At 45.0% G+C, this 18,583-nt stretch overlaps 1 protein-coding gene across 11 annotated transcripts in view; it reads right to left on the bottom strand.

The window, feature by feature from the left end:
* SLC1A2 (solute carrier family 1 member 2) overlaps positions 1–18,583 on the bottom strand; it is a 152,158-nt gene that overhangs the window by 13,327 nt on the left and 120,248 nt on the right. For all 11 annotated transcript variants that reach the window (XM_041773751.1, XM_041773753.1, XM_041773750.1 and 8 more), the window contains 2 exons: positions 17,210–17,404; positions 13,098–13,232 (listed from right to left, as the gene is read on the bottom strand). In XM_041773751.1, coding sequence (XP_041629685.1) covers positions 13,098–13,232; positions 17,210–17,404 — 330 coding nt within the window. The remainder of the gene's footprint in view (positions 1–13,097; positions 13,233–17,209; positions 17,405–18,583) is intronic.

The following is an 18,583-nucleotide window of genomic DNA, read 5'->3' as shown; positions in this document are numbered from 1 at the left end:
AGACACTGCTAGGTGTGTCCAGCAATTCCTCTTGATTTAAACCATTCTTCAAAGACTCCAAGATTACCTCCACTTACATTACTTATGAATTCTTCCTGTGAATTCATCTCTTTGGAAGGATTGAAACCAACACCGCCTTTCCCTCTGCGCCTCACTCTTCCTGCAGCACATACAAAAACGTGAACCCAGCTGATGGGTGAGAAACCCAGCCACAATTTTCTCCCTGACCAAGACGTGCAGTGATTGTGTGTCCTGGAAAAAACCAAGATACTTCGTCTTGCTCGCTCTGTTAACCTAAAAAAGTTAAATCTTCCAGAGTACCTCTTGAATCAGAAAGTATTAAGTAAAGCCCTTCCTCAAATCTTGTTTCCCTAAGTTCTGATTTGAAAAAACAGGATGGTTTTCAAAACTCTCAGAACTCTCCTTCTTAGAAAGTCAGCACCAGGAAAACTAAGACCTTAGCAATGAGTTATGTTCTCTTGTGCATTAGTTCAAATCAGTGTGAAGAGTCCTTTTTACCATGTGTATGAAATACTCAAAATCTGAAAGAAAAGGATGCTGGAAAGTCACAATCTTTTGTCAAAAAAAGAAAGATTTTGGGAAAAAATTCTGCCAAGACATCTTAGTTGAGAACACTCTAGGTTTTAATTAAAAAAAAAAATATATATATATATATTATATATATATATAAGCATACTAGAATTAGTTCAAGGCAAAGTGGAAGTCTTAATTGGTTTTTAGAACAAGGCTTAAAATAAATTCTAGATGCTACTATTAAATCTATTTCTCCTTAGAGAAATGAAGCTGCACAAGGAGGAGTCTGGCCTGGCTTCCTTAAAGGAGCTTGTGAGCCAGCTCTTCTATGATTTCAAGTGGGAAGATGTTCCCCATGCAAAGATAAAGATCAGAACCTGACTTCAATTCTCAGGGGGCATATCTCCATCTAAGAATGCTCTTCTCTTTAATAAAATAATAATAATAATAAAAGAATGCTCTTCTCTTCCCTTCTGCTTTGGAGAATCTGCCTCAGGGAGATAGAGTTTATACACAAATTAAGACTGGCTCCTGAGGTCCTCCACAAAATTAGGCACCTGAAGCCGAGATTAGTAAGAAACCTCAGTGTGAGGGGGTGAGAGGGTGTATGTGATGATAGTTAAGAAAGAATATGGACTCTGGAGACAGCCTCACTTGGGTTCTAATGCCAGCTTTCTCATCTGCTTGTTGGACAACGCTGACCATACTTAACATTTAACTGTGAGCCCTAGTTGCTTCATCTGTAAAATCAAAATAATAAAAATGTCCACTGCATCGGGTTGTTGCAAAGATTAAATAAGATAACAAAGTGCTTAGCACAGAATTCTCTGAGACATTTAGCAAGAGCTCACAAAACATTAGTTATTACATGATGTGTACTTTAAATATTACTATAAATCTTATCAAGTCAATTTAAATATGTTTTTGGCAGCTCCTAGGTAGAATGCCCAAACATGCCTAGTTGAGCTACTATCTCCCCCTGAAAATATTAACCCTATTCTGTAGGACAATTCCTATGGTCGCACTCCCGGCTAACCACCTGAGTTTTTTGCCCATCACATAGCTGTGATCTACTTTGTTGTTTTTCAACTATATTTTCAATCCCTGCTGGCATGTGTTTTTGAGTCTTGCACCCAACATCCTTGACCAATTGTTAAATTTCAAAGATTGCTCAAGTCTTCAAGAAGAATTCTCTGAGTACCCATTTATATCGTGACCCAGGAGAATCTACCTTATTGGTAAGTAGAAGGACGGAAGGTAATCGTAGTGGCAATGGTGATGAAGATGCTGGTAGCTGATATATCACATTTAATGCGTATAGGAATATGCTTTACAGACATCACCTTATTTAGTTCTCACCACAATGCTGTAAGAAGTATTATGACCTACATTTAAGAAATGAAAACTCTGGGGATCCCTGGGTGGCGCAGCGGTTTGGCGCCTGCCTTTGGCCCAGGGCGTGATCCTGGAGGCCCGGGATCGAATCCCACATCAGACTCCCAGTGCATGGAGCCTGCTTCTCCCTCTGCCTATGTCTCTGCCTCTCTCTCTCTCTCTCTCTCTGTGCCTATCATAAATAAATAAAAATTTTTAAAAAATTTTAAAAAAAAAGAAATGAAACTCTGAAGTCTGGAGAGATTAAGTGGCTTCGCAAAGTCACACATCCTAGTAAAGTCATAGAACCAAATTTGAGCACAGGCAGTGTGCCTCCAGAATCCACTGTCTGCCTCATGATGCAAAGTGCCTGGGAGCCAGACAGCTCTGATTTTGAAACTAGCTCAGCCACTTACTAAATGTATATAATCTGTGTGACTTCTTCTGTCAGAATTGTTCTCATGCAGGCAAAATACCTACTTTATAGGATTTCAAGAAGATAAAACCAGTTCCTGACCCATAGTGACTATTCATTATATGCTGGCTCCTTCCTCTTTTGGGAATAACCATCACTCATATATCACCCCGTTATATGTGCAAAAGTACAAGATACTATGCTCAAGGGTCAATGGCTTTTTCAGTTTAATAAATTCATTGCTACTCAAATGGGTAATATAAGTTTACAAACTCTTGTTTCCTCAACCCTTGACCTTCTCTGACACCAAATCCCTACTTTCCAGAGCAGCCACTGAATCGTTTTCGGAAAGGATATCTCTTCCATACCCTCAGATCTCCTTGAATTTGAAAATGACCCCTGGCAAGAGGAAACAGATACCAGGCCAGGAATGACTAAAAGACAGAAGTGGGCAGAATCAAAGCATACTGATGTTTGACTCCAAAATCAAGATGGAAAGGGCCCTGGACTTAAGGATAGAGCCCTAACCCAGATCTTTTGACTCTCTTACCTTGAGAGGATCACCTCTCATCTGAGCATGAAATATAGAAAGGGGCTAATCCTGACCTCACAGGAGATTGTGAAGGTTAAATAAAATGAGAGAAATATTTGACATGCCTTAAGTACTCATTAAAATTGCAGGAAAAAAAATAATAAAGCTTGCAGAAGCAGCAAATAACTTTGCGGAAGTAAGAAGAGAACACAGACTCTTAACACTTGCTGAGTTCTTTGTTAGTTCATTCATTCATTAAAGTAAGCATCCCAGTGTGTGCAGGGCACTATGTCCATGCCCTGGCAACAAAGAACAAGAAAAGGCCCTTCTTATGCCCTTCTTCCTCCTAGAACTCACACTCTCTTTACTTGTGTCCCCCCATAGAGTGAGATAAATGTTCTACTAGGAATAAGTGTTGAGTGCTAGGGGATTTTGTAGGTAGGACATTTTATATACACTTGGGCCCCAAAAAAGACTTGAGAAGAAGTATCTCAACTCCTAAGGATAAGTCTAAGATAATGAGCTACAGCGAAGAAATAAATAATGTGAAATTGAAGAGATAAGAGCACCTAAGAGCATTCAGGAGGCAAATGAGTGTAATGAGAGGCAGAAGGTAAGAACTGACCAAATCATGCATGGCCTTATCAGCCAAGCTCGGGAGTCAGGGCACTATCCCAAGTGTGATGAGGAACCCCTGAAGAGAAAGACCATGCTTGTTCCACTATGAAGAATGGTCTGGTAAAGGGCAAGAAAGAGCAAAATCCACTTAGTGAAGATGTGGTGAGAGGCTATGAGACAGAATTACAGGATTTGAGGACTGATTGGTTATAGAGGATAAAAGAGAAAAGAAGCAAGGGTTTCTCTCAGGTTTCTGGTTTGAGCACCAGTGGACAGTGCCACCATGTGTGTGGGACTTAACAGGCTGGGGTTCTCATGTCAGCTTTAATATACTGGGTCTGGGATTTGGGATCCAGCAAAGTAGGGATGCCCGACAGGTGGTAGGGTATATGGACTAAAGATCAGGATTGACAACTGGGCTACAGGTAGTGAATTAGGAGTCGACACCTGAAGAGGTCATGGGTGGATGCCACAGGAGTGTTTGTTTCATCCTTGGAGGGAAGGTAAAGTGAGACAAGTACAGTCTTGTCTAGGACCCCAAGGGTGACCAACATTTCCTTAAATGGACTGGGCATGGGCATTAAGCATCCGCAAAATAAAAATTAAAAAAAATAAGAGTGTGGTGGACAATGCCAATTACTGGATAGAGTTCAAGTAAGAGAAGAAAAAGAAATGCCCCTTGGTTTTAGTGACAAAGAGGTCATAATACTGATCTGGCCAGGATGTTTACAAGCCAGAGACAGAGAGAGATGCCAGCTTGCTATGGTAGAAATGGGAGAGAATGAGTAAGTGATAACGTTACTTATAATCAACTTATCAAGACAACTGACTGAGAAGGTGAAGAGAGGAAAGGGAAGATGGAGGGAGACAGAGGTAGAATTTTGGGTTTGCTGCTGAGGCCACTGGGGGAATGTCTGACCAATTCTGGGGAAGTCCAAGTCTGGACAAAAGTAGGATATGGGAGTTTATGGTTCATATGTGGAAAATTTCTCTACAGGCAGATACTTTCATTTCGTCTCACAACCAGTCCTAACTGTTCAGGAAACCCTGCTGACCTCAAGAGCTTTAAGGATCTTGGTGAAAAGAATTTTAGAGTGCTTGATGCTATCCTTGAGTCTGGACACTGTGTCAGAACTGTGAAAAGGAGACAGAGGTGGGATCAGAATCTTACACTGAATGGGATCCACCACAGATGCCACAGCTTTGGGGGCCACCAGGAACCAGAGATGAGAAAGGGGCTTGCCTAAGCTACTCGCGCCGAGGCACTTGGTCTGGTTCCCTGGGAGAAAAGCAATTGCCAAGGTGCTCTCTCTCTTTTCTATCTCTTGATCTAAATCCTCTGGCAGGAAGGTATTAGAACTGTCTGTTTCAGAACTTGCCTCTGAAATAACAGAGCCAAGGGAGCAGGGTCACCCAAAATTCAGCTGGTTCCTTGCTTTGAGTTGAACCATATGAAATTGCCATTTCTATAAGCTCCCAAAGACGAAATGTTGGCAATATCATGTGATTCGACTTAGCATTTATAGAAACAAACCATCACGTCTGCCTCTCGGAGTGCAGGGTGCACGGTGTGGCAGAGGGGTCCCCTGAGCCCCCAGGCCTAAGAAGGCTGGCACCATCCTAAGCATCCAAGGGCTGAAGCCACATGGGGTCAAGAAGGGAAAGAGGGCCCACCAAAGCGTTGGTGAAGAGTGTAAACTTTGGATGGGAACCTGGATTGCAGTGTTGGCTCTAGCAGGGCAAGTTACTTAGCCTTCCCTGCTCAGCGTCCTCATTTGTAAACTATGGAGAGTAATCCCTCCTTCCAAGCATGTTGGGGAGATAGTAACTGCTCATGTGTCCTGAGTGCTTGTCATCAAGAGGTTCTCTGCCAAACTCAGCATATAAAAGGCCTGACAGAGGGCCTGACACAAACCCTGTTGGCTCTTCATCCTCCTCCTTCTCCTTCTCCTCCTCATCATGAGTCTAAGAGAAAAGGGGAGTAGACTACTGCCTCTTTTGCTTCTTTAAGTCTTGTGCATTCCTCTTTTTGCATTTAGGACACTCGGTTGGGATTTTTTTTTTACCTCATCTCTGCCCATTACTAGACTATAAGCTCTTTGAGTGCTGATACCATGTGGTCATGACATGGGCAGGGTGGGAAAGTATGTGATGGAGGAGGGGCAGGGATGGATTGTTAAAGAGAAGATAAACTCTAGAAAGAGAACGAACTGTCTTTTGTTCAGCAAATGCCTGGCTGGGTGTCTTGGTGGTGAAAACTTAGGGCCAGGGCAAGGTGTAGTTGGAGGAGGAGGGAGAAACAGAGAGCCCAAGTTACCTTGCCTATACACAAACAAGAGAGGTGTCCCGATTGCTGGGGACAAATGCAGAGATGGAGGTAAGGAGGCCCAGCAAGGCAGGAGAGACAGAGACCAAAGGGAAAAACAGGGCAGGGAGCGGGGCCTAGGAAGGGGGTGGTGGGCACTAAAGGATTTTTTTTTATTTTTTATTTTTTATTTTTTTTTTTAAAGATTTTATTTATTTATTCATGAGAGACACAGAGAGAGGGAAACAGAGACACAGGCAGAGGGAGAAGCAGGCTCCATGCACCGGGAGCCCGACGTGGGATTCGATCCCGGGTCTCCAGGATCGCGCCCTGGGCCAAAGACAGGCGCCAAACCGCTGCGCCACCCAGGGATCCCAAGGATTTTTTTTTAAAGAAAGGGAGTGCTTCATATTAAATTTGTGTTTCCATGCTACCTGAAATTATTAACAGTGGTTACTTCAGTGAAGCAAAACTCAAGATTCAATTGTAGATAAAAGGACATTTTCTCTTTTTCATCTTTTTAAAAAAGATTTTATTTATTTATACATGACATACACAAAGAGAGAAGCAGAGACAGAGGCAGAGGAGGAAGCAGCCTCCTTACAAGGAGGAGCCCAATATGGGACTCCATCCCAGGGCCCCAGGATCATGACCGGAGCCAAAGGCAGATGCTCAACCACTGAGCCACCCGGGTGTCTCTCTCTTTTCCATCTTATCAGTCTCCTGAGCTTTGCCCCTCCCCTTTACCAGATTTCTTTTGTGATACATTAAAAAATGATTTTGCTGTGCAGAACAGTAGTCCCACCCCCACCCCACCCCGATCTCTAATTTCACTGTCTTGAGTCAGGAACACTTTGGCAGCAGAGGGGAGGACTTTGGGAGAAAGGGCCACATCCCATGTGAGGCTGACATGGACTGGAGGTCAGGCAAGATGTAGAAAGAATTCTATGAGACTGAGAAATCAAAGCAAAAGACTTAAACAACCCCCCGGCATTTTAGAGATATGGTGGATGTAGGAATTGGTTGCCTTTTAAGACCGCCAGACATGGAGTGGGGCTTCAATCAGTTATGTGTGTGTGTATTTGTGTGCCTTATTTATTTTTTTTTAAAGGGTATTCTTTTTTATTTATTTATTTATTTATGATAGTCACAGAGAGAGAGAGAGGCAGAGACACAGGTGGAGGGAGAAGCAGGCTCCATGCACCGGGAGCCTGATGTGGGATTCGATCCCGAGTCTCCAGGATCGCGCCCTGGGCCAAAGGCAGGCGCCAAACCGCTGCGCCACCCAGGGATCCCCTGTGTGCCTTATTTTTATTTATTTATTTATTTTTAAAAGATTTTATTCATGAGAGACACAGAGAGAGGCAGAGACACAGGCAGAGGGAGAAGCAGGCCTGACGTGGGACTCAATCCTGGGACTCCAGGATCACACCCTGGGCCAAAGGTGGTGCTAAACCACTGAGCCACCCGAGCTGTTGTGTGCCTTTTGTAAGAGAATGAGAACCCAGAATGGTGGGCCTGGACTCCCAGGGGACAGCCAGATTGTCTGGGTTTGAATCCCAGTTCAGCCATTCAATATCTGCTAAATCGGGCCAAGTTACTTTTCAGTGAGCCTCAGTTTCCTCAACTGTTAAATGGGGATAATATAACTAGCTGCCTCATAATTGGGGACAACTTTCAAACAGGTCCACGTAAAGTGCTGAGAACACTGTCCTGAGTCCTTTTCGTCATTTTTATTGATTGGATGCGTGATCTGTCAATTGGTGTTCAGAAAAGCATCGAAGGGCACCTGGGTGGCTCAGTCGGTTGTATCTGACTCTTGATTTCAGCCCAGGTCTTGATCTCAGGGCTGTGAGTTCAAGCCCTGCTCGAAGAAGAATCAAGGTGCATATATAGCCGCAAACAGGGCCTCCTATTCCCCCCTCCCTAGAGAATCCATGTTTCCTGCAAGTGAGGTCCCTGGCCTGCATCATAGCATCACCTGGGAACTTGTTGGCAATGGCAATTCTTGGTCCCCACCCCAGACCTCCTGAATCTCCAGGAGATGCTCAAGCTTGAGAATCATTGCTGTGCTCCCCCCAGGGAGGGATGCTAACAGGAGCTCCCGAGCTCACCCACAGGATAGAGGCCCCTACGGTCTTCCTAGTAAGGCCCAGTTCAGCTCTATCCCTCAGCTAGTAAATGTGTCCCCAGAAATGATCTCACCAGCAGTCTTATGTGATAAACGGGTCACAGATCCACTTGAGTTTCACCTTATTTTGGTTTTCCTCTTGCCACCTGTGGCCAGACCCAGTTATTTATTACCTCTTCCTGGTACTAGCTCCCAGTTATCACTCCATCCTGTTTTCTTCTGAGAGCGAAGGGTTGTCAGCGAGGTCTCTAATAAATATCTGCTGAGGATTCCTGACACAAAGGGCTTCTTGGACCCTGGGGAAGGTTCTAGTTTTACCAGCCCTGCCTATCCGGTGTTTGAGGACTTCGGCATTTTTTGGGGCCCAGGATCTTGGTTTTCACCATGACATTTACAGAGCAGCCAAGCCTGCCCATTGAAAAGCATCCAAGGCTTGGCGGGCAGTAATGAGGCTGGCCAGCCTCCAGCAGTTGGCAAACACTGTGGCACATTAAATGTCACTGCAGGCTTTGATTTTAAATTGAAAAATTGCTAGAGTTATGGGAGCTTACAAACTTTGCCTGGAGAGAAAAAAAAAATCCCCTCATCTTTCTTTTTTCTCTGCTTTCCCCCTACTGACTATTTTACTAGGGAATAGCCCACCTCCCCCTGCACCGCTATGTCAACTCTTCCCCCGACCCCATTCACGCCGTAATGGGCACCCAACAGCCACGGAGCCCATGACCGAGAGCATGTTTCCAGAGCTCCACTTGCTGGTGAGAAAGAATGTGCCACCATTACTAATTCAAAGCAGACCTGACCTAGCTACAGACCCTGCGCACATTTTCCCAGGATCCTCTACCCCTGCTTTTTCTTCTCTTCTTAAAAGGAACATCCAGGCTTATTTGTGTACAAACATCCATCACCAGCAGAACCCTAGTCTAGTCTTAAAACCATAAGAGCACCCAAGGGCATTGGGTCTGGACTCTGCTTTGAAGCTGACGAGTTATTATTCCCATTGTCCCCATGACAAGCCCAGAGAGCAACTTCCTCAAAGTTCTACAAAGAGTAATAAGTACAGAGCTCAGATCCAGGGCTCTTGCCTGTGTGCTTTCCTTTTTCTGGTCACACGGGCCCCCTGCACCTGAGATTGGACCCCGGAACCAGAGGACAGCCCTTCCTTTGTTCCTCCCTTTCCAGAGCCAGCCTGGGACTGAGTTTTCTCATATACAGTTTCATCAATATAGTTAACCCACATGTATCATCATTTTTGGGTTCAGCCAACTGCCTTCTGCTGGCACATCTCTGCCTGGAGTTAGGACACCCTGCTCTCCGCGCAAGTATGAACATGTGAGTGCTGGTGTGGGGTGATGGGAGGACCCGCCCTCCTATTCCATTCGCTAGCATTTAGGTCAGAAGTGGGCAGGGTCTTGGATGTCTCATGAAATGACTCTCATCCAACAGGCTTGGAAGCAAGTGACTGCCAAGAAGACCAGGACCCACAATGGCTGACCCACTGGGGCTGGAGGGCTTGAATTCTCAGAGTAGCCGAGACCTTGATTATACCCCATTTGTCTCCACTTAGGCTTTTTCTGTGGTTTTGTTTTAATCTTGGGAGGAGGAGAAAAAACAGGTCAAACACAAAATTCCCTGGTTAGTCTGCAGAACCAGGAGTGACCATAATAGGTCTGCCTTCCCTAAAACCTTTCTGATTGTGGGCCTCTTCGCTTTTGCCCACAGCTCGATCTCCTTGGTCTTCAGTTGGAAGGCTGTCAGGTGAGCTAAAGGGCCAAGATCTGACCACTCAAGCTCTCTTGGGCCCCAGGCAAGACACTTAACCCTTTTAATTTTCATTTTCCTCATCTGTGAAACACACCTTAAGAGCTCTCTAGGGATTAATTGTTACCGGATTTAAAGAACATGGTAATATCCACCAAGTATCAGCTCCCTTTCTTCATTTCCAGATGACAGTAGTGCTTTTTTTTTTTTTTTCACTCAAAGGAAGGTATTTGCATGATCATGAGGGGAGGCACTCTATAATAATAACTTATAAAAAATAAATAAATCTCTAATGGTGGATTTCAGGCCTCAGAAACAAGCCCAAGAGAGACTAGGTAATATAATCACAGCAGGCAAGGGTACACCATTTCGGGGGGTTCAAGGAGCCAAGAGGCAGGGGACTCAGGAAGCAAAAGTCACAGGGGAAGCAGATTTAAGTTCAATAGCTTCCTCTGTCTCTCTTCCTGTGTGGAAAAGCCCGGTTATCACAGAGCAAGTCTGTGGTTAAATGTAGCACACATTTATTGAGCTCCTACTGACCTTAAACTATCGCCAATGCCTTCATTTCCCTTTCGTCCTCCTCCCACCAATGCCTACCCCACCCCTTCGTCTCCTTCATCCCATTCCCTCCCAATATTTCCACCCACAAAGCACAACCAAATCTCAGCCACCACGATGGCCTGGTCTGAACAGGAAGGCTGCCCTGAAGTCCCAGCCCAGGCACCCAGAACAACCAAGCTAGCGCAGAGGACCCAGCCCCAACCCCTGACAGAGACCAGCAGACACAGATAAGGGGCCATGTTGCTTACTCTTCACCTTCCCACTAAAGGTATTTTTGGACCATTTCTCCGGTGAGGAGTGAGCCCATCAGGAAGATCCACGACTTCACCTGCAGCCCTCCTGAGGTGCAGATTATGTCTGGGGAGCCACCTCTCCATACTAACCTAAACCCTAACAGCAGCCAAGCTCTATGGAGAGGTCAGTCTTCCTTCTAGCTTGCCATATGTCCTTCCCCTCAGCACATGTAGGTTTCTCTCTCTGGAAGGGCAGATGTATGGGGAAGGAACTGTTGTTTTGTTTTATTTTATTTTATTTTATTTTATTTTATTTTATTTTATTTTATTTATTTTATTTTATTTTATTTTATTTTATTTTATTTTATTTTATTTTATTTTATTATTATTATTATTATTTGGAACTGTTGTTTTAGACGCAGGAAACTCAAGTCTAATTAAAGTTGCTTCCTGCTCTTAAAATCTATGCTAACAGACACCAGAAAAATTGCCACCGCAATGTAGAGCACCCCGATGTTTATAGCAGCAATGTCCACAATAGCCAAACTGTGGAAGGAGCCTCGGTGTCCATCGAAAGATGAATGGATAAAGAAGCTGTGGTCTATGTATACAATGGAATATTCCTCAGCCATTAGAAATGACAAATACCCACCATTTGCTTCGACGTGGATGGAACTGGAGGGTATTATGCTGAGTGAAGTAAGTCAATCGGAGAAGGACAAACATTATATGGTCTCATTCATTTGGGGAATATAAAAAATAGTGAAAGGGAATAAAGGGGAAAAGAGAAAAAATAAGTGGGAAATATCAGAAAGGGAGACAGAACAGGAGAGACTCCTAACTCTGGGAAACGAACTAGGGGTGGTGGAAGGGGAGGTGGGCGGGAGGTGGGGGTGACTGGGTGGCGGGCACTGAGGTGGGCACTTGACGGGATGAGCACTGGGTGTTATTCTGTATGTTGAAAAATTGAACACCAATAAAAAATAAATTTATTTAAACAATAATAATAAAGTAAAAAAAATGTGTGGGCACTTTGGCCTTGGACCTCTGTGCCCCCGACATTGAACCCAACAGCATCCCCAGACCCTGTCGCTTAGCTCCAAGACTGGACAGGAGGCATCACTGTATGCCCCACAGAACCTCAGAGGCCGAGTGGGCCCGTAGCAAGGATCAATTCCCATCTGCCTCCTGGGGGCCATCTGGCTAGGCCTGCCCACGTCTGTGAATGGGCAGTGAGTATCCTACTTTAGAAAAATGCCCTTCACTAGTAAACATACTGGGAAAGGTAGTTGGGCTATGCGTACACAGTCAAGCTCAAACTTCTCTGCATGGCTGTGCAGACTATCCATTTGCCCCACCTTTCACCAGTCCCTGCCTCCTACCCTGTGCTCCGATATTGCTAAACCACTGATGGGTCCCCACACTGTTTGCTGCCTCAGTGCCTTTGCACAGGTGGGCCTTGGCCTTGATTGTAATGCCCCGATTTCCCCTCCACCTGTATCTACCTACCAGTTATGACTGGGCTCAACTATCACTGCCTTTAGAAGCTTGAAGATGGCCAATGATGGAGAATGTAGTGGTCTCCCAAATCAAGCCAAACTGGAGTCAAATCTCAGTTCACTCTCAAGTCATTTCACCTCCCTACACCTTAGCTTCCTCATTTATACACTAAGAGTGCTAATGTCAAACCTTCAGGGTTGTTAGAGAGTGGAAGATGCAAAATGCTTGGTGGAGTGGCTGACGCATGGTGCCCGCTCAAACTCAGTAGCCATGTTCATTATTCCCTGATTCCTCCATTCTCCCCTTCCATCCTAGACTGGATGTCTAGCACATCCCCTAGGTGTGTGCTAGTTTTTAAAAGACTTATTCATTTATTTTGGAGAGAGAGTGAGCATGTGTGTGAGCAGGGGGAGGAGCAGAGGGAGAAGGAGGGACTCTCAAGCAGCCTCCCCGCTGAGCATGGAGCCTGACTCGGGGCTCAGTCTCAGGACCCTGAAATCATGACCTGGGCTGACATCTAGAATCGGATGCTCAACCGTCTGCACCACCCAGTTGCCCCTGTGTGTGCAATTTCTTAATCTACTTTACCGAAGTATAATTTATATACAACACAATGTACCCATGTACGTTTTGACAAATGTAGACACCCGTGCATACCTGTGCCTATGGTATGCCTTCCACCACCCCGAAGGATTTCCTTGTGCCCCTTCCCAATTAGTCTCTTCACCCCGTTCAGGCCTAGGCAACCACTGATCTCTTCCTGTTGCTAAGATTATATTGCTTTTCCTAGATCCCATATAAACGGGATCATACAGCGCACACTCCACTGTGCTTCGTTCATTAGCATAATGTACGGAGATCCTCTGGTGCATCAGTAGCACGTTCCTTATTGCTAGGCTTCTAACTTTGTGCTGTAATTTATCTGATGCCTCCACTAGACTGTGAGAACCCAGGATTCCTTTCTCGTCTTCGATTCCCAATTAGGCGCTCAGTAAATGTTAGCAGGAAGAAGGGAGGGAGGGAGGGAAGAAGCTGTCATGGGGATTTGCTAAGAGGTTGGCTGCAACCTTGCATCTCGTGGGCCCCTGGGAGGCAGTACTCACATCCCCAGCAGAGCCCTGTCTGCAAGCACTTACAGCAGCCAGTCCACAGCCACCAGCAGGCTGATGTCCTCCGTTGGCAGGCCCACAGCCGTCAGGATGAGGAGCATGGTGACGAGGCCCGCGCTGGGGATACTGGCCGCACCGACGCTCGCCAGCGTGGCCGTGAGGCTGAGAGAACAGAGAAGACCAGGTCATGGGAAAAGAAAGAGGACTTGGCCAAACCATCCCTGGCAGGCAACTTTAAGCTCCAATTTTCCCGGCAGTCATAAAATTTCTTTTGTTTCTCAAAGGATAGAGAACTCTAGAGTGCCGAGACCCAGGAATTAGGGTCTCTCTGGATTCTACTCGGTGGTGATGGAAGTTTGTAAATTCATGGACTGGAGCCTTATCCTCAGCAGGATAGCCAATTAGCCTAATATATCACAGGGCTCCACTAAGGTAAGCGTGGCTCTCAAGCAGGCAAGGAAATAATAAAGAAGGAAAACAAATCACCCTAATCCTCCCCTGGGAATACCGCTGCATTCATTTCTGCTTACGCCTTTATGTCTCTGTGAGCCCCAGAGACATCTGGACTCCGTGGCAAGAGTCTGAGGAGGCCACTGCCAATGTTAACATGAGAACTCAGAAGAGCAAATAACCAGACCCGATTGAGTGGACATCGGGGGAACAAATCAACAGATTCCAAATGACATTAAGTTTCAGACGCCTGGACATTTCACCATGGACTGGAAAATACATTATTCAGAAAGAAGGCGCCAAGGAAAGATAATGAAATAACAGGAGACTTTCTTTCTGAAGCCCTTCATCATTTGCAAGGCCAAGGGCACACCCAGCACCATTTTGAAGTTGTCTCTAGAAGAGGGCTTCATCTAGGGTTCAAATGACCTGTCTAGACACCGGGGGGGTCTCTGTGGTCCAGCAAAGAAAGGACAGTCACTTTTTCTCCTCTTTTTTGATGCCATTTATAAAAAGTCATTTCTAAAGGGAAAGATGCTTCTGAAAATATAGATTCCCAACTTGCTTTTGTGAGTGCTGTGAAGAAAAAAGGGGGGTCTTTACTTGCAGGTAGACAATTCTGGAGTTTCTAGAGTAGGTCCTCCAGCTCTAAACTAAGAGTTGGGCTCCCAGACTGGTTTAACTGAGCCCAGACCATCGCTGTGACCAAGCCCAGAAACCTGGGTCTTACAGTTGGGAGGGACCTGAATTTGCCTAATCTTACATACGAGGAAAGGAAGGCTCTAGGAGGTTTTGTGGTTTGCACTGGTCTTTCCACACTGCCAACACTCCAGATTGAGGCCTGTCACCATACAGACACCTCCCCATCTGCGCTATTCCCCTGCCCCCTCAATGTGGAGCTGCTGTCAAAGCTTAAAGAACTCCATTTTCCTTGGATCCTTCTGGGTCATAGGAGGTAATAGTATATAGTGGGTATCAATGAAGATTACGGAATAGAACAAGCTGGATTCAAATCCCAGCTCTGTCACTTATTAACCACATAATTCTGAGCAACTTACTTAACTTCTTTGTGCCATGATTTCCTTATCTTTAAGAAAGGATCATCAAGAGCTAATAAATAAAAAGCTAATAATACAAAGCTGGGCATATTGCAACCCCCCAAATAAATGTAAATTGTTATTCTTATCGGGAAATCTGGGCAGGGTGAGGCTGCTTTGCAATAAAAACTTCCCTAAAGCCCCAAGAGTTAGAAGGTGGGAATTCTCAGCCATTTCCCTGACATGGATAGAACACCAGGAAAGGGGGACTTCCCAAGTTCCAACGGTCATGGCCTCAGCCGTTTTATTTACAACACCAGTTGCTTCTGTTATGAGTCATTCTTACACGTCCCTTTGCACTGTGGCCACATGGTCTGGTCCCCCCTGGGCTGAGACAAAACCCTATACAGAGAATTCTTCCTGTATATTGGGGGGCCCAATGGTGGTCCCCTCATTGCTCGTCCATCCCAATTAATCCCCTCACCCTACCATGGGCGGAGTGTCCGGGGCATTCTATATCCTGCAATGGCTTCTTAGGGACAGTGATCTCCTCCCCACCTCTCTATCCCTTTCCACTTTTCCTGTCCTTCCACTCCCTGGCTCACTTCTCTAGGGCTGGTTCTTGGATGCAGTACAGAGTGTTATACACACATGGTCACAGCAGAGCCTCACAGTAACCCTGCAAGGTACATATGGCAGGATCTGCTTTCCACAGGGGAAACCACAAATTGGGCAGATGGAGAAACTTTGGGTCAAACAGCTTGACCACAGTCTGCTGGGATTGGAACACTCATCCGCTTGACTGCGATGCCGTGCCAGCCCCTGATGCTGCCCCCCACCCCCCCACTCCGAACCCAATCCCTCCAACATTGACAATTGAATTAAGTAATTCCGATCATTGGTCACCAGTCCACCCTCCATCTCTTAAGTTTTCATCTAACGATGTGAACTCAATGGGAAATGTTGTTGGCCTCAGGGTCAAGAATTCAGTGACCAGAAATCATCTTGTTTGGCTTCAAAAGTGGGGGCTTCATCTTTTGTTCGTCTCTGAGGTTTTTTGTTTTGTTTTGTTTTAACTTTTGGTAGAATTCACCAGTGACTCCATATGGACCTGGTGATACTTGTTTTGGAAAGGTTCTTTTTTCTTTTCTTTTTTTGTCTCTGTGTTTTATTTTATTTATTTATTTTTTTGTCTCTGTGTTTTAAAGCAAGAGAGATTGGCAGTCTCTCATGCATCCTGTGATGACGTGATGCGATTTAGAAGGCGTGGTACCCAGATCTGAAGCACATTTCCCCCTGAGTAACATCATGGCACTCAATACATCACTGTCACGTTTTTCTTTCACATTCTAGAAGTATTGTATTTCACTGACCATCAGTAATAGCAATAATGCTAGTAGCTAGCATTTATTGACAGGTGACTATGTCCCAAGTACAATGCTCTCAACCCCCTAGAATGTATAATTATTGTCCCCAATATACCAGCGAGGAAACTGAGCTCCTCCCCACCCTCCCAAAGTACTGTTATGGACTGAGCTGTGTCCCCTGCACCAAATCCATTTGTTGAAGTCCCAATTTCCAATGTGATGGTTGGTGTTTGGAGACAGGGCCTTTCTGGGGGGGTCATGAGGGATTAGTGCTCTTATCAGAGGAGACATACAAGAGCTTGGAATCAATCTCTCTCTCTCTCTCTCTCTCTCTCTTTCTCTCCCCCCACATGTCAAGAAAAGGCCAGGTGAGCAAACAGCAAGAAGGGCAGTCATACGCTAGCCAGGAAGAGGACAGTCACCAGGAACTGAATTTGCCAATTACCTTTGTCTTGGTCTTCCCAGCCTCCAGAACCATGAGAAATCACTGTCTGTTGTTCGAGCCCCCCTGCCGTCCCGCCCCAGTCTATGATATTCTGTTACAGCAGCCTGAGCTAAGACAAGTACATACCTCATAGGGTGGTTGTAAGGCTTAGATAAATTAATATATGCAAGTAGGTGTGATCTTTAAGTTTACAGAGAAGTAATGTGTTTTTAATGACCTCTTAGGAAAATGTTCTTCCTGAATTTCTTAAAGAACAAATACATATGGTAAAAATAGATTTAGTAAGACATGTGGATCTATACTCATGATTTATTTGTAATAAAATGGTTTATGTTGTATTGAGAAATCTCTCCCAGCATTTCATCATTTCTGCCATCATCCTCTGAAAATGCTGAAGGGAACATATTTTAATAAAAGGAAAAGTGGATCCAGAGTCAGCCGACATGGTCCCTAGTTACAGCCCTCCTGGCTCATTATTAATGATGTAGCCTTGGACAAACTACCCTGCCCTTGAAGCCTGTGCTTTCTCATCTATTAAATGGGCATAGACATAACTGCCTTGCAACATCACAGGATTGTTTAAAAAAAAAATCAAATAATAACAAATTTCCAAAGCAATTTCACATGTGCGCTACAAACAGGCCTAAGTATGAGCCTGCTTCTTTCCTGTCATAATATTTTCCCTATGAGACTGCCAATAGCTCCTCTTCTGTGTTATTTCCTTCATCATTCTTCCACGAGGGAAACTGAAATTCAAATGGCCCCGTCAAATGGAGTTAGTATGAAAGGGGGCATGGCGAAAAGTCATTTCCATGCTCCCCCCACCCACACTCCACTCACCTCACAGTCACAATCTGGCCCCCGTCCAGGATAACACCGTTCATTTGGGCAATAAAGATGGCGGCCACTGCTTCATAAAGGGCTGTACCGTCCATGTTGATGGTTGCTCCGACTGGGAGGACAAATCTGGTCACGCGCTTATCAATCCCCAGATTTTCTTCCAGGCAACGGAAAGTGACAGGCAAAGTTCCGGCACTAAGGAACAAAGAGAGAAAGGAAGGGACCAGTTCATGTCCACTTTAGAGAAGCAGGACAAAACACAATCTGGAATGCCACCACAAAATGTTTGTTCTTTTGTTCCAATCAAGCAGCGTGACCTGCAGAAAGCAGTGTCTGGAGCCAAATTAAAGACCAGCTGTTTAGAGTTTCAAATTCAATCTTATTAAGATGCTCATAGGCTGCAAGCTCTTTTTGCTGGTCCTGGTTTTTGAGATCAACTTAGAGCTTCAAATTCTTTTTCCTTTGATCAGTGTTTCCCTCTTGGATTAAATATTAAAGACCATCTGATTGACCACATTAATTGAGCTGCAAAAAAAGAAGAAATGTGTCAGAAAACAATAAGCTGTCAACAGTGAAATGGAATGAGGAATTTTTGAATGACCCATAATTTCATGCTAGGAACACTTTCCAACAAGATGACTACATGGGCTGCATCCAGCCTCTGGGAATTGCCCTGAACTAATTTTGAGAACGCTGGACAAACATGTTAAACACCATTTAGCCTGAACCTGAGCTTCTAGCAATTCACTAGGGACCCTCAGAGACCGTCTACTCCCTGATACATGATCATTGGCCAACTGTACAGTCTTGCAACGGTATAGGGCAAAAAGCATGTGCTCTGTAGCTAAGCAAAGACCCAGTAAAGATGAAGTGATTCCACCACCGCTCATCCCAGGCCTGGGAGAGGAATTCATGACCCCATGACCCAGCCTCAAGGGCCAGAACCCCTGACATGTTCAAGTGTCTTCTAAATTAAGAGATCTTCAAGGATAAGGGTTACTGACAGCCAAAATATTATTTCCATGTGGAGAGAGGCACATGGGAAAGTAGGTGGATTTGCTTCAAAATTTAAGTAATATGGGAAGAAATGCAGAACACCCAAACTGCCATGTGAATGTTTTGTGGTCCATTCTCTTTGGGGTTTGGTTGTGTTTGTTTGTTTGTTTGTTTTGGGGGGCTTTTTTTTTATCTATTCAAACATTAGCAAAGTGAATGAGATGCAGACATACCTTTTCCAACCATGCACTGACAGTCTTAGTTAAGTTCCCTCCTTCTACTGGTCAGAATTAGGGCTCCTGCCAAGCTTAACACAGACACCTGCCAGAGGTCTCAGTTTCCCAGAGAGTGGGAGAGAGCCATCAGCTTCAGAGAAGC

This window comes from Vulpes lagopus, chromosome 11 (assembly GCF_018345385.1).
Source record: "Vulpes lagopus strain Blue_001 chromosome 11, ASM1834538v1, whole genome shotgun sequence".
Lineage (NCBI taxonomy): Eukaryota > Metazoa > Chordata > Mammalia > Carnivora > Canidae > Vulpes > Vulpes lagopus.
This window is presented reverse-complemented; position numbering and strand designations above follow the sequence as displayed.